At 31.5% G+C, this 14,465-nt stretch overlaps 1 protein-coding gene across 9 annotated transcripts in view; it reads left to right on the top strand.

Annotated features, from left to right (window-relative positions):
* The first annotated feature begins 1,735 nt into the window (after nucleotides 1–1,735).
* LOC131938206 (transient receptor potential cation channel subfamily M member-like 2) overlaps nucleotides 1,736–14,465 on the top strand; it is a 36,121-nt gene continuing 23,391 nt past the window's right edge. For 3 of the 9 annotated variants that reach the window (XM_059296125.1, XM_059296120.1, XM_059296128.1), the window contains exons 1-19: nucleotides 1,744–1,806; nucleotides 2,548–2,635; nucleotides 3,051–3,178; nucleotides 3,699–3,781; nucleotides 3,898–4,066; nucleotides 4,743–4,923; nucleotides 5,736–5,887; nucleotides 6,285–6,474; nucleotides 6,969–7,075; nucleotides 7,295–7,392; nucleotides 9,089–9,291; nucleotides 9,666–9,766; nucleotides 9,905–10,039; nucleotides 10,644–10,697; nucleotides 11,024–11,041; nucleotides 11,888–12,047; nucleotides 12,846–12,946; nucleotides 13,055–13,158; nucleotides 13,818–14,043. In XM_059296125.1, coding sequence (XP_059152108.1) covers nucleotides 3,089–3,178; nucleotides 3,699–3,781; nucleotides 3,898–4,066; nucleotides 4,743–4,923; nucleotides 5,736–5,887; nucleotides 6,285–6,474; nucleotides 6,969–7,075; nucleotides 7,295–7,392; nucleotides 9,089–9,291; nucleotides 9,666–9,766; nucleotides 9,905–10,039; nucleotides 10,644–10,697; nucleotides 11,024–11,041; nucleotides 11,888–12,047; nucleotides 12,846–12,946; nucleotides 13,055–13,158; nucleotides 13,818–14,043 — 2,172 coding nt within the window. In that variant the 5' untranslated portion in view covers nucleotides 1,744–1,806; nucleotides 2,548–2,635; nucleotides 3,051–3,088. Of the gene's footprint in view, nucleotides 1,821–2,547; nucleotides 2,636–3,029; nucleotides 3,179–3,698; nucleotides 3,782–3,897; nucleotides 4,067–4,742; nucleotides 4,924–4,989; nucleotides 5,040–5,243; nucleotides 5,269–5,735; nucleotides 5,888–6,284; nucleotides 6,475–6,968; nucleotides 7,076–7,294; nucleotides 7,393–9,088; nucleotides 9,292–9,665; nucleotides 9,767–9,904; nucleotides 10,040–10,643; nucleotides 10,698–11,023; nucleotides 11,042–11,887; nucleotides 12,048–12,845; nucleotides 12,947–13,054; nucleotides 13,159–13,817; nucleotides 14,044–14,465 lie in introns of those variants that run through there. The other 6 variants (XM_059296121.1, XM_059296124.1, XM_059296122.1 and 3 more) reach the window with 6 other exon arrangements.

Here is a 14,465-nt window from a genome sequence, read left to right as displayed (position 1 = left end):
ACAATAATGAAATTGAAAATATTTTAAATATTAGAAGTAAACGAGTGGTGTCTATAAGTTGACTGCATCAAATACAAAGTTTACAAGTTTTACTTTCTAAAAAAACAGACAATTTAAATTTTAAATATTACATTTGTCAATTTAAATGAAAAACAGTAATAAGCAGCTATATATATATATATATATATATATATATATATATATATATATATATATATAAAATAGAAAAACTCGCTTTTACCTTATTCTTTCAACAATATGCCATTTTGTCTTTTTTTTTATTAAAGCTTTTTTATTAGTATGAATGTTGACATCTAAGAACATTTAAGATGTGAGTAAAATATCTCATGATACAGTACAAAATAGTTATAAATATTAAATAACTCTCTTGTGTGGTAAAACATAAATGAGTGGGTGTTGAGGGTAAGTCTATAAGACTCCCACCTTTTAAACACATCTCACTCCTATCCAGTAATCCTATCCCAAACTATATACCTAATGAACCATATCCATATCCCTAGTCTTATCCCCATTTTAAACATTATCCACATCCTTATCAAAAAGTTATCCTTTATCTATCTCTAAATGGCTGGTGGATAATAGACCAGTGGCAAAAATTCTACTGCAGATTTTTTTTTTGGGGGGGGGGGGGGGGGGGTGCTAATGGATAATTGACCTGAAAGTGGGGGACTGGGAATGCAATGTCTTCTTCCCGAGGGTATGTGGTAAAAAATAAATGGTCTTGCTTGGTGATACTAATATTCACATTAGCCTTAGGTCATTAGTCTAGTCCTACGGTTCCTTAATTGGCCATAGAGACAGAAGAGATCTATATCAATCAACATATAGAATCTATTTGTTGATTTATTGATTATAGTATAGATTATTGTGTCATTATGGATCTACAGCTTTCCTGTTCTGTAGTAGTCCAAAATTATAAAACACCTCAGCTGTTTAAAATATTCAATTAACCTTTATTTTCTCAGCATATATCTAGATCTATCTCCATTTGACTCTTTCATTATCATCGATAATGCATGATAAGATCGATTTAGATTTGAGGGAGAAGTTCTTTAGGGAGTAAATTAAATTAAATGTTTTTAAAATATAAGGTGAAATAACAAAACCATGTGTTTGCTATCTATATTAATTTTGTTACATTTTTAGATAAAGGCGATTGAGTATTTTTATGGTCAGGTTAATGATAAAATTAATATTTAATGAACTTTTTAAGGGTTAGGTGACTATGCTTACAAAAACAGTCAATATAAAGTCCAAGGCAAAATGAAATTATAAAGCCTATTATTATATTTAAATTAAGGGAACTGTACGTTTACACTTTAAAGAGTACAGAAAGACATTATTAAATTATTTGAATAGAATCTACTTCTAGGTCTTAACTTCTAAATCTATAATATGCTGGAATCAGGCCTACTAAAATAAATAAAACACCCTAGTCATCAATCAATACTTAATACTTTATTATAAAAATAGTTTTATCATGCAGTAAATTCTGGATACTATTCAATGAGAGCAGTTAGATCTAGCCCTGCCAATTTATTATTGAATTTAAGCATAAATAAAATAAAAAAAAAAAACCTACTAAAATCTAGACCTAGATAATAGATATATAGATTTTAGATCTAGATCTATAATAATGATTGGACTTTGGTCCTATATTAAAAGAACGAAAATGTTACTATAAATAACCTCGTTGTGTTTGTTTTCGCACAGCAACCAATATGGCGTATCCACTCAAACCAACACAAAACCACAACACTGGTAATCCCAGACCCTGTTTCAAATGTAATTAACATTGGGTACAGTTCTTTTCTTAATAAAAATTATTTAAACATTGTTTTTAGTGTCGGTTAGATTTATATCCAGTCGGTTAGATCTAACATTACAAGCCAAGGCTAACCATCCAACCAACCAATTTGAATGCAATTTTGAAATTTTTGACTGAAACTGATTACTCAGGAATCAAAATCAATCCGATCAGCGCTCGTCGACTGCTGAAAAAAAGGGAGCGACTTGCGGCGCTGGCACTAAAAACTTTTCAAAAGAAGTTATTCGTTGGTCCTGGTGACAAACAATAGATTGAAAAGAAGTTATAAGTTGTTACAACTATAATATTAATTTAATATTATTAATAAAGTGTGTGTAGTTTATGAACTGCAGAAACAAGACAAAGTCTAGATCTAGACTCTAGATCTATATCTAAATAGTAATAAGTATAGTAAGTAACCGTGTAGAGTTAGTAAATAGTAGCAAGTAGAGGCAATGATAGTAATAAATTCATAAATACTAATATGATATGATTATTATATTATGATAATATAATATCAAATAATAGGCCTTTCCCAACTACATTGATGATTGATTACTATAATACTAATAGAGTTAACCAGAGTACTATAGCTCATTATGATTATAGACCTACTACTTAGTAACTAACTAGACTTTTGACTTACAGAATAATTACTAATTAGATTCGTCTAGCTCTAAGATGTCTAGATTTTAGATCTATTTCTTTCTTCTTTCTAGTTTACATAGGCCCCTACCTGCTAGTACGTTGTACATGAATTAGCTACCAATGACAGCACTGTTCTACTAAACAACACTGTGACTATGAGTGAGTTGAAGTTTTAAAAAATAAAATTACTAGTCTAAATCTAGGTCTAGGCCTATAAAATAAGTTTTTAATTTTAAAACTATTAAGAGTTGTGTTTTTATTATAGCCCTATTATAGTTTAAAATTTAAAATTAATTTTTTTTATTCGGCCCTATGCTTTTAAATTTCAATTAGGCCTAGTAGGCCTATATATTATATATTATATAGAAAATAGTATTATAGCCTATAGGTCTCCCAAAGACAAAACAACTTTTTATTGGTCAGTTTAGTGAGTATTTTTTCATTAGTGTGCTTAGTGGGAAATTATATAAGTTTCTAGTTTATGCCCACATCTCCTTTAACTCTTTCTAATATTCCGATCCTGGTGATTTGGCATGTTTAGGACTTATTTTAGGACAATTACTGTATTCTTTAGATTACAATAGATGCAGATGATAGTGAAGTTGGAGAAGAATGTCTAAAATTACCCCCATAACTACTGTTAAAATGGAAAACAATGCAAAGAAGAAAAGTTTGGGAGATGAAATTAATCCAGTCAATGAGGTAAAAATATTTTGTTACAAAATTAAAGAAAATAGAAAATATTTAATTTGTTTTATTTAGCATTTTTATGTTCTCTTGTGGGGGGAAAACAGATTTTTTCCCATTTTTAAACGATACTATTAATGCTGTTATAATTAAGGTGAGTATTACTATTAGAGTTGTAAATGGTAAAGTTTATTGTAAGATTTAACAGAGCTGCAAAGTTGAGCTTTTCTGTATACATGAAATGAGTATTTTGTATATAATTTGAGTTTTGATTCCTTTCTTTTCTTGCCTACCTCTTCCTATATATAGCAGTCTTAACAAAATATTTGCAGATTGTTATAATTGTAATATCCTATGAAAAATATTTAAGGGATGATTTAAAAATTAAAATGATATGGACCACATCTCTAAAAAAATCTATAAAATATTAAATACTTTTAAAAAAATTAATGGATGTTAAAGGACTGGAAACAAATTCATTAAGGATTTAGATGTAAATAAAAAGTTAGTATATATTTCAGAATATATATTTCAGAATCCAGAAACTCGCTTTATGTTGAACCATATAAGATGTAGGGAATGTGAGAGTTTCACAGAAAGACCAGATCAGCAGAATATGTAAGTAATTTTTATTTATTTTTATGCTGCTCAGTATTAACACAATGGTTATGGCATGTCTAAATATTAGTCTGTAGCAATACTTATAAAATTTGTTTTCTTTGAAAATAAATAAGAAATGACGCAGAGAAGCTGTGTTATTGCAACTATACCAAGGCACAGCACTTGGGTGTAAACAAATCAATCAAAGATTCCAAGTGGTCTCACATCACCCATGCTAGGCCCATACCCACCAACGCTTTTGGAGAGATAGAATTTGTTGGCTATGGTGATAATCATGCTAAGGTAAACTACCTGATTATCTTAACATTCTAAAAAAAAAATTGCTGTTAGTTATTTAAAATAATAAATGTATGCTTATAGCCCAAGTAATAAGATTGCTCTTGAGAGTAAATTGTAAATTATTAGCTGTAAGAGTGTAAGCTAGACTGCTAACCTGCAAGTATTGAGTTCGAATTTGGGTTGAAGTCAGTAGAACATCCCATTGATGGGCACCTAACTCACCTTAGGGAAAATATAGGTTGCTGGGCATAGTGCTGACCACACTATACCTTTATATACTGAGGTCACAGAAACAGGGGAACTCTACTTCACTTGCCCCATGGACCAACAGGTTTTGAAAAGGGAAGTAACAATGTAAGTAACCTTGAAACAGAAAAAACAGTTATCTCAACACTTTGAGAATCCCTGCTTTCAAGTAATTGAGAACAACTTCTAATGATTTACCAACTGGGCTAAAGAAAAGAATATATTTGATTAGCAGTAGCTCGTTTTTTTTATTTCTTTCATTAATGCTGTTTATGTTTGTTTAGTATAATTAAACAAAGTTAGTAAAGTATTTTTCAAAATGTTTTTTTATTTTTATTAGGCCATGGGTTAAAAGTTTCAGGTACTAATTTAATTGTATTATAAAATCATTTAATTACTCCATAATTGAATACATGATATCATATTTTGTTAGTTTGTTCGAGTTGATGTGGAGACTAAGATGGACACTATGTTAAATCTTTTACAACAAGCCTGGGGGATGGAGAAGCCCAACTTGCTTATTTCAGTCACTGGTGGCGCTAAAAACTTCACTATGAAGTCCAGGTTGAGAGATGTCTTTAGGCGGGGCCTCATTAAAGCTGCTCAAAGTACAGGTAAATACAGGTTGATGTCTTTAGGTGGGGCCTCATTAAAGCTGCTCAAAGTACAGGTAAGTCCAGGTTGAGAGATGTCTTTAGGCGGGGCCTCATTAAAGCTGCTCAAAGTACAGGTAAGTCCAGGTTGTCTTTAGGCGTTGCCTCATTAAAGCTGCTCAAAGTACAGGTAAGTCCAGGTTGTCTTTAGGCAGGCCTCATTAAAGCTGCACAAAGTACAGGTAAGTACAGGTTGAGAGATGTCTTTAGACAGGGCGGGCCTCATTAAAGCTGCACAAAGTACAGGTAAGTACAGGTTGAGAGATGTCTTTAGACGGGGCCTCATTAAAGCTGCTCAAAGTACAGGTAGGTACAGGTTTAAAAAAATGTTAGGTGGGGCCTCATTAAAGATGCACAGTGTACATATAAGTACATTAATTATAGCTGCACATAGCACAGGTAAGTCCAGGTTGTCTTTAGGTGGGGCCTCATTAAAGCTGCACAGAATACAATGTAGATGAAAAACATCTCACTGAAAAATGTGAGTCTACATCTGCTAAATAGTAGGACCAGTGAAACGTTTAAATTCACACCTGTTAAGAAGCCTAATTTAAATCAACTTAATCAATTTAAACTTATTTTTATGTCAAATCTTATAAGCTTTAATTCCTGTAACCTAGTTCAGAATTTCTCTTGTTGAATTCCTTTATAATAAACTAATTTTATGGTTAAGGCTAGATGTTAAAAGTTAAAAAAGAATACTGTTTTAGCTTACTAGCTAAAATTATGAGTAACATTTCTCATGGTTTCACTTTTTGTGCTGTATGTCTCAGGTGCCTGGATAGTCACAGGGGGAACTAACGCTGGCGTCATGAAGCATGTTGGGGAGGCCGTGAGAGATTTTGGTTTGACCAGCGAACGGAAAGTAACGACAATTGGCATCGCACCATGGGGATGTGTACAAAATAAAGAACTTCTTATCAATGTAAAATTACAAAGTTTAAAAAATATAACTGTATTTACATTTTTAGTTTCTTTCACCATATAATTTCATAAGTGTTATGTTGCATCGATTGTCCTTTCTTGTCAACGTAAAATTTTAAAACTTTTAAAATATAACTGTATAATTATATGCATTATTGGTTGCTTTCACCTTAAAAATTTATATTTTATGTTGTATCAATTGTCCCTAGACCCACCAGCCTTCCCCCACCCCCCTCATTAAATCAGAGAAAGTTAAGTAAATTCACCATTCTGTTTGCAACATTATCCTTTCAGATGTTGTAGCCCCATACCTAGAGAACTCTTAAACTTAAGTTCTTACCTCCTAAGGCATTATGAAAATCTAAAAGCTTTAACAAACTTTGTATTCCCATTTCCAGAAAGAGGGGCAGTGGCCAGCCTATTACAGAATAGAGAACGAAGCCAAACCCAAACAGTCGTTCCTAGATCCAAACCACTCCCATTTTATTTTGGTGGATAATGGAACTCAGCAGCAGTTCACTGTGGAGATCCCATTCAGGGCAAAACTGGAGGAAAAAATTGGCAATCAAAAAACTGACACAGGGACAGGTTAGTTTTTTAAATTTATTTATACTTTTTCTGTTTCTTAAGATTTAGAATAAAAGTTTCAGGTTATAGAAAAAAATAATAATCCTCTTTCCAGTAGAAAGGGGGGAACATTAAATTGTAAGATTGATATGGCCAGTTATGTGTCCATCTTCACTTGCTAGTTTTTAAGTTCCCAGCTACAGTGAATTGTGGACTTCAGCAAATGAAAAAGTGACCTATACTCCCATAATAACTTTAGCGAAATGCGTAGCCTAGCAGTGGAGAGCTAGACTGCTAACCCATTAGTTTCAAGTTGGAATCCGGGTTCAAGTTAGTGGAACGTCCCTGAGTCCACCCAACTCTAATGGGTACCTAACTAACATTAGGGATAGTAAAGGCGGTTGGGCATAGTGCTGACCACATTATCCCTTTATATGCCGAGGTCAAGAAACATATGAACTCCACTTCTACTTTACTTTAGTAATATTTACAACATGATTACTGACTTCCGTTAGATGCTGTTTCTGTGCCAGTTTGTCTGCTTGTGCTAGAAGGTGGGCCTGGCACACTGGAGACGGTCAATTCAGCAATTTCTAGCAATACACCTACCATTATAATCAAGGTAAATTCTACTAAAAGTTATTCGCAATTCATTTTTTATATTTTTGTTGTAAAAATTGAAATTACATTTTTAAATTTTATATGAATTATTTTGATTTTTAAATATTTATTTATAGAGAAGTAAATACAACTTTTTAAAAATGTTACATGTGACTTTTATGATGGTTAAATTTAATAAGTTAATTTTGACAAAAATAACAAAAATTTAAATATTTTCCAGGGGTCTGGTAAGACAGCAGACATCCTGGCATACGCTTATCAAAATTCTAAGGAGGAAGAAATTACAAAGTCTGATCAAAATGGGTTACAAGTCAAAGGGTGAATATTTATCTTTCAATAAACGCACTCATAATTGGTTGATTCAAATTTCATTTAGGTTAAAGTTCAAATACTTTTTTCACACTGACTGAACAAAGGGGCCTCACCAGATCCAGCTGGATGGACTTGATGTAACGTAGCCAGTTAAACATCAGATTTAGATCAGCTGAAGGATGGTGTTAAAATTCCAGCTACAAACCTCTCTCATGACTCGTGTGTTCACCACGACCAGAGTACATTGTCCCACCAAGTTGAATTTATTTTGACTGAATATTTATTTAAATTGTTCCATGTATTCCAATTATGTAGGACAATCTCAAAGCTAGAACCTCACATTATGGCAGAGATCAGGACAATGATAAAGTTCCAGATTTTTCCCACGTTTTCTTTAACTTGCTTTCTCTGTTTGTCTTTCCAATCAAATCTTGCGATCAAAATTTCTGGCACTTCCCAGTTAGCTAGCGCGCTGAAATTTTCAGGGAAGCTTTCTTTTGGATGACCATAGAATATTCAATTGTTATTATTACTAAATTGATCAATGGAAACATTTTATTGAGCATTTTAGACCGCTATATAATCTATATATATAATTCTCCTCTGCGAGCCATTAGAAAAAAAACGAGCGACGCGTAGCTCGCCTCTCTCTTGCCGCGCGCAGTGACGCGAAACGATCCCACGTCGCGACAGGCTTAGGGGCAGATAATTTAGTTTGAACCGACTTTAAACTTACAGGAGGTAACTATTACCACTGGTGGCCAGTTTGGGGGAGACGATATGGTCGAGTGGTTGGGCACACGATTGCTATCCCACTCGACACGGGTTCAAATCTATGTGTTCTAGTCAGTAACCAGCCCTCGTCCTAACCGCTATCAACTAACCTCTGACAATCATTCACTTGCGATTGAGACCGAAGAAGAAAGGGTCTCTCGTTTTTTACGAGTTGTCTTTTTACGAGTTGTCTTCGTTTACCCAATAAAAAGTGAAAAGATAAAATCGATAGCAAGATTTCAATGCAAACAAACAGACAAAGACTAAAAAGTAGAAAATAATAATCATTAAAAAAGTTTTAAAAAAACCACGTTTTCTGATTGAACTAAAAAGTAGAAAATAAATACTATACATCACAATAATGCAAGCGATCACTCTACTATAAGCGATGAAAAACGTGGGGCGCCGTGATTTTCTTACAGTTTCTAATACTGTTGACTCTCTACAAGCTCCCTAATAAAAGTCAATAGTATTATCTAATCAATAGTAATATAACTTTTACTTCGGCGCCCCACGTTTTTCATCGCTTATAGTAGAGTGATCGCTTGCATTATTGTGATGTATAGTATTTATTTTCTACTTTTTAGTTCAATCAGAAAACGTGGGTTTTTTTAAACTTTTTTAATGATTATTTTTATTGTTTCTTGTAACCCATCAGAGTTTTAATTGTTTTATTGTATTTTATCCAAGTTTTAATTGCTCCATGTATTTCATCCAAGTTTTTTATTGTTCCATGTACTCTAATCATGTAGGACAATCTCAATGCTAGAACTTCACATTATGGCAGAGATCAGGACAATCATTAAGAAAATTGTTCCATGAAATCCATCCAAGTTTTAAATTGTTTCATATATTTCATCCAAGTTTTAAATTATTGTTCCATGTATTCCATCCAAATTTTAATTGTCAATGTACCCTATTTGTGTAGGACAATCTCAATGCTAGAGCCTCACATAATGGCAGACATCAGGACAATGATCAAGTCCCAGTTTGGGGACCAGGACCTGGACAAGAGGGTCGACTGGATCAAAAACAGTTGCAGCAAGAGGGATCTCATAACTGTGTTTGAGCTGGATTCCAAGAATTCTGCTAAAGATGTGGACTTAGCTATTTTAAAGGCTCTGTTGAAAGGTATTTATACTAGTCACTTGTACATTATACATTTTTAGTTGTTATCTGGGTTTACTAATTAAAGACTGTTTATTGTGAAAACTTTTCAAAATTATTTTTTATAAGTGAGAAAATATGAGTTTGAAGCTAGATGATTTGTATCCAAGAATAAAAAAAAACATCTTTTAATTATGTTATACATTTACAAAAACTTTTAGAATCAAAGATGTCACTCAAAAACCTGAGTTATCTCTCTTATAATATATGCATATTACAACCTGCATTATTTCTCTTACAAAAGCAGTGAAACCCCAAGTAATTCATTTTAAAATCTTTTATTTTATTTTCACACTATTATAATAATACATGCTGATAGACTTATTTTTTTAAAACAGCCAACAAAAATCAAGTTATGGATCAGCTAAAATTAGCTTTGGCATGGAACAGAATTGATGTGGCAAAATCAGAAATTTTCACTGATGAAAAAGTTTGGCCTGTAAGTTTGACAAAAGCTAAATCTGGCTCACTCCCATCCTACATTCAACACAGGTTTACAACTTGATTAAATGACCTTTTGCTACTTAATCTTAAATGTACTCCCACTAATTTTTTCAACTGTTCTGGACCTGTACAGACTGGCATGCTGGATGATGTCATGCTGTCGGCCATTAAACTCAACAGGGTGGACTTCGTTGAGTTGTTTCTGGACCACGGTGTGAGCCTAAAAGAGTTCCTTACAGTTGAAAGGCTTGTACATCTATACAACTCAGTAAGTGCCTAACAGTATGACATACATTCTTATCATATTTAATGCTAAAATTGTATTTTTAAATGATGCAGCTTGTATTTGATTTTTAGTAACATTTTTATTTATTATCACATCTTTATACCTTACTATGACTAATTAATATATACATCTAATTTTTAAATGAGCATCTATTATCTTGCTTAATTAGTTATATTTGTTCACGAATTTCCGAATTTATTTTTATAATCAATAAACTATCACCATATTGTTAGTAATTTTTCGCAGTCTTTTTTCTCTTTTTAAAAAGTATTTATATCATGGTAATTTTGCAAATACAATTTGGTTTTAAGTTTTCCTAACTGACTTTGTACATATTCATCCAATTTGTAAAGGTTGAAAAGTGAGTTTAGTCTTAAATATTTTAGCCAATTACATTTCTACTATGTGAATTCACAAGGATTCTGAAATAATAATAGTGAAGGGATGAGGAATATCATTTTTTTGTGAAATTCATTCAACACCAATTCCCAATATGGTTAAACTATAATGTCCTGCTTTTTTGTGTTACCTAAGCCTAGTCTTTTTTGTATATAGAGTTTTAATTAAATGTTTTTTTTTGTTTTAGATTCCACAGAACTGTCTGTTGTATACTTTATTAAGAAGTCGGAAGAAACAAAGAGTAAGAAAATTGTTTTATTTTTAATGTTAATATATTTATTATAATTAAAAAGAACAACAGCTCATGAAGATATAAATGTAAATTTTTGTACATTCTGACTTTAGTGTTATTTATAACATAAAAAGTATTTTGGAAATGACACATTAATTTTTTAAAATTTAATTACTATCAGTAATTGAAGTTATTTGCATGTTTTTTTATGTTATTACTATCTTGATAAATTTATATCATTTATTACTTTGTTTCAATAAGCTACCAAGAGAAATTGTTGTTGCATAATGTTTATATTATATATTTATATTATTATTTTTCTCCTATTTTTAAAGGAAAAAGCAGAACATAAGGTAAAATTAGCATAGATATCTTTTAAATTATAAATACCTATTTAAATTATAATTGAAAGTTATAGCCTATTTGTAAATAAACCCTCTTTCATTGCCTATAGATAACTTGAGTTTTATTTTTTATTTTTAAAATGTTAAACAATTTCAGCAAGTTTACTTTTTAAATAAAGGTAATTTCTTATAAATGATTAATTTACTTTCATGTTAAACGGTTATTTTTTGGTATTTTTTTGTTGTTGTAGTAGATACTTACTTGAAAATTAAAAAAAAAATTATTTAAAAATTATTGATTCAGTTTATGAGTTCTAGTTTCTTTTCCACTTGAATTATTTGTTTAAATATAACAAAAAATTGAACATAATATGGTAAAATTTAAAAAATGAAGCTTAGCAAAGTTAGCCCAACTTTAGATTACTTGGAGCATATAACTTAAAAAAAAATCTGAATTAGTGAAGTGTTACTGACAGAAAGCTTTCCATGAAAGTAAAGACTAAGTCAATATTAAACTTAATATACATAAATGATGTTTTGGATCCAATAACTGTCCAAATTTAAAATAAATCCTATATTTCAGTCACATTAATTAGCGAACATCTCCTTGCAAATTTAATGTTTATCTTGGTCGTACTTTCAAATTGAAGTAGGCCACTCATTGTGTGTATATATATATATATATATATATATATATATATATATATATATATATATATATATATATATATATATATATATATATATATATATATATATATATATATATATATATATATATATATATATATATATATATATATATATATATATATATATAATTTTAAAATGAAGCACATACATACATACTTTCAGAGCAACTTTACTCTAGCTGATGTTGGCTATTTGATCCAAGAACTTTTAGGTGACTTCTACGTGCCAACTTATCTGACAAACAGAAAACTGCATGAAACAGCTGACCACTCTGTCAGTGGTCTCAAGAATAATGACATGAACCATAATAGTGACCACTTGGGTAAGTTAAGTCTAGGTTATTTCTGTTTAAAAACTACACCGCTACGTAGGCATATGAAGTAAAAGAGGATGTAATTCATTCGCTTTATTTAAACCTATAGGCCTAACAATGGTACTCAGTGGGCCTTAAATGACCAAACAAGCTGAATCTTTTAATTAGATCTGGTTATGCCCAGTATTATAACTATAATGACCATACTAGCTTATTCTTTTAATTAGATTTGGTTATGCCCAGTATTATAACTATAATGACCATACTAGCTTATTCTTTTAATTAGGTCTGGTTATGCCCAGTATTATAACTATAATGACCATACTAGCTTATCCTTTTAATTAGGTCTGGTTATGCCCAGTATTATAACTATAATGACCATACTAGCTTATTCTTTTAATTAGGTCTGGTTATGCCCAGTATTATAACTATAATGACCATACTAGCTTATTCTTTTAATTAGGTCTGGTTATGCCCAGTATTATAACTATAATGACCATACTAGCTTATTCTTTTAATAAAGGTCTTGTTTACTACAGATGAAATGTTTCATACATTACATTTTTTTTTAATGAAACCTTTACTTTCTTGCTTAATTATGCGTATTACTTAACTGAAACCTTAAAATATGAAATTTTCTTATGAGTTATTAGCTTTAGCAGTTTTAATTTAATTTTTTTGTTTTTTTTGTTTGTTTGTAAGATCAGGTATTTGGTAGATTGTGAAATTTTACTGTTTGTTTAGTGGTGCTTGTACCAATAATGATTCTGTAATTATGTATTAACTCATGCTTTATGTTTGTTTAAGGTGGCAGATATTACTTCCCTAACCCTGCTCAAGAACTGTTTATATGGTCAGTGCTTATGAACAATCACAAATTATCAAAACTGTTTTGGGTTGAAGGAAAGGTAACTCTAACATTTTATAACATAGTTTTTTTTTTTTAATTATATAATGTAACCGTAGTTGAATTTTGTCTTGAGCTAAACTATTGTCTGCTAACTTTTAACTCCCAGGAGTGCTCCACTGCTGCTTGTCTGTTTGCTAACAGCATTTTAAACTCACTCCAAGCTCACACTTTTGATGCTCAGGTCAAGGCCAAATTTCAAATGGCAGCAGAGTAATGAGAACACTTTTTTTTATAACTTTTTATTTAGATTTGCAACTTTTATTTAACATCTGTTTATGTTGATTCCTTAGTTTTCATTAACTATTTATCTTTAAATATAATTGGCCTTTCATTAATTCATAAAAAAACAACAACAGAATTTTTATTTTCTTACTAAATTAACCAAATTTAACAAAGACATAACTGCAGTTGCAGGTCATCCATAAATGAGAGAAAGAGGGGGGGGGGGGGGGGGAATTCAGGCTTGTGTGATTGAAGGAAAGGGGGTTCAGGAAGTATAGTTTTGCATTTTAAAAAGTAATTTTTGAGAACAATTATTTTCCCATTTTAAAATGTTTTATTTAAATTGTAATGAAATTTTTCTTGTATTTAATCTTGAATATTTTAAAACAAAAATCTTGCTTAAAACGCTTGGGGGGTGGGTGGTTTAGAATGAAGTGTAAAGGCATTCATGTGTGTGTGTGGGGGGGGGGGGGGATGTCTAACTTTTTGTGATGTTGAGGAGAAGGTAATTTAAGAATCATCAAAATAGCATAACATCATTTAAGGGTGCCCCCATTATGGGTTAGTAAAATCCATAAAACCCATTTAAAAAAAAAAATTGAAATATACTAGACTAGGTAAAAAAAAAAAACAAATTCTATTCTCAGTGACTATGGTCAGCTGGCTATTGGGGTCATCAACAACTGCTACAGCTCCGACGAGAAGCGGACCCACAAGCTGCTTGTGTACGTCATGCCCCAGTGGGGCTGGACCACCTGTGTCCTGATGGCCATTAAGGCAGACAACAAGGAGTTCATCGCCCAGACAGCTTGCCAGTCACTGCTCAACAAATTGTGGATGGGAAAAATGACGAAATACAATAGTCTTTTGTCTGTATGTAACACAGAGTCTACACTTGCGACGTATGCTATACACATCTAGAAAAAAAAACCTGACAATAAGTTAATTTTATTAGAACATGTATAGAGGGACCTACTCACTTATGGCAAAACATTTTCAAGACATGTATAGTATACATGCTGCAAGTGCAAGTGTAAATGTAGTATAAACGTTGTCCATTTTGTCAGTGTGTATTTAGGTAGGGCCTACTTATGGATGTGCTTTTAGGTTTTATAGTAGGATTATTTTCTGGTATCACTTCCCTAATCCCTTAGTTATTAATCTAACAACAGTAACAACAAAAGCACACACCAATCCTCACATGCATGCATGTCTGCACACAACCCACACCACCCACACGTACATCCCATATATAATTCATCTACAATATGCTGTTTTAAAAGCACTGATTTCTT

Source organism: Physella acuta, unplaced genomic scaffold (assembly GCF_028476545.2).
Source record: "Physella acuta isolate Inbredline_101_S28 unplaced genomic scaffold, ASM2847654v3 ptg000237l, whole genome shotgun sequence".
Lineage (NCBI taxonomy): Eukaryota > Metazoa > Mollusca > Gastropoda > Physidae > Physella > Physella acuta.
Note: the sequence above shows the minus strand (reverse complement) of the source record. Positions and strands in the feature narration are given on the sequence as shown.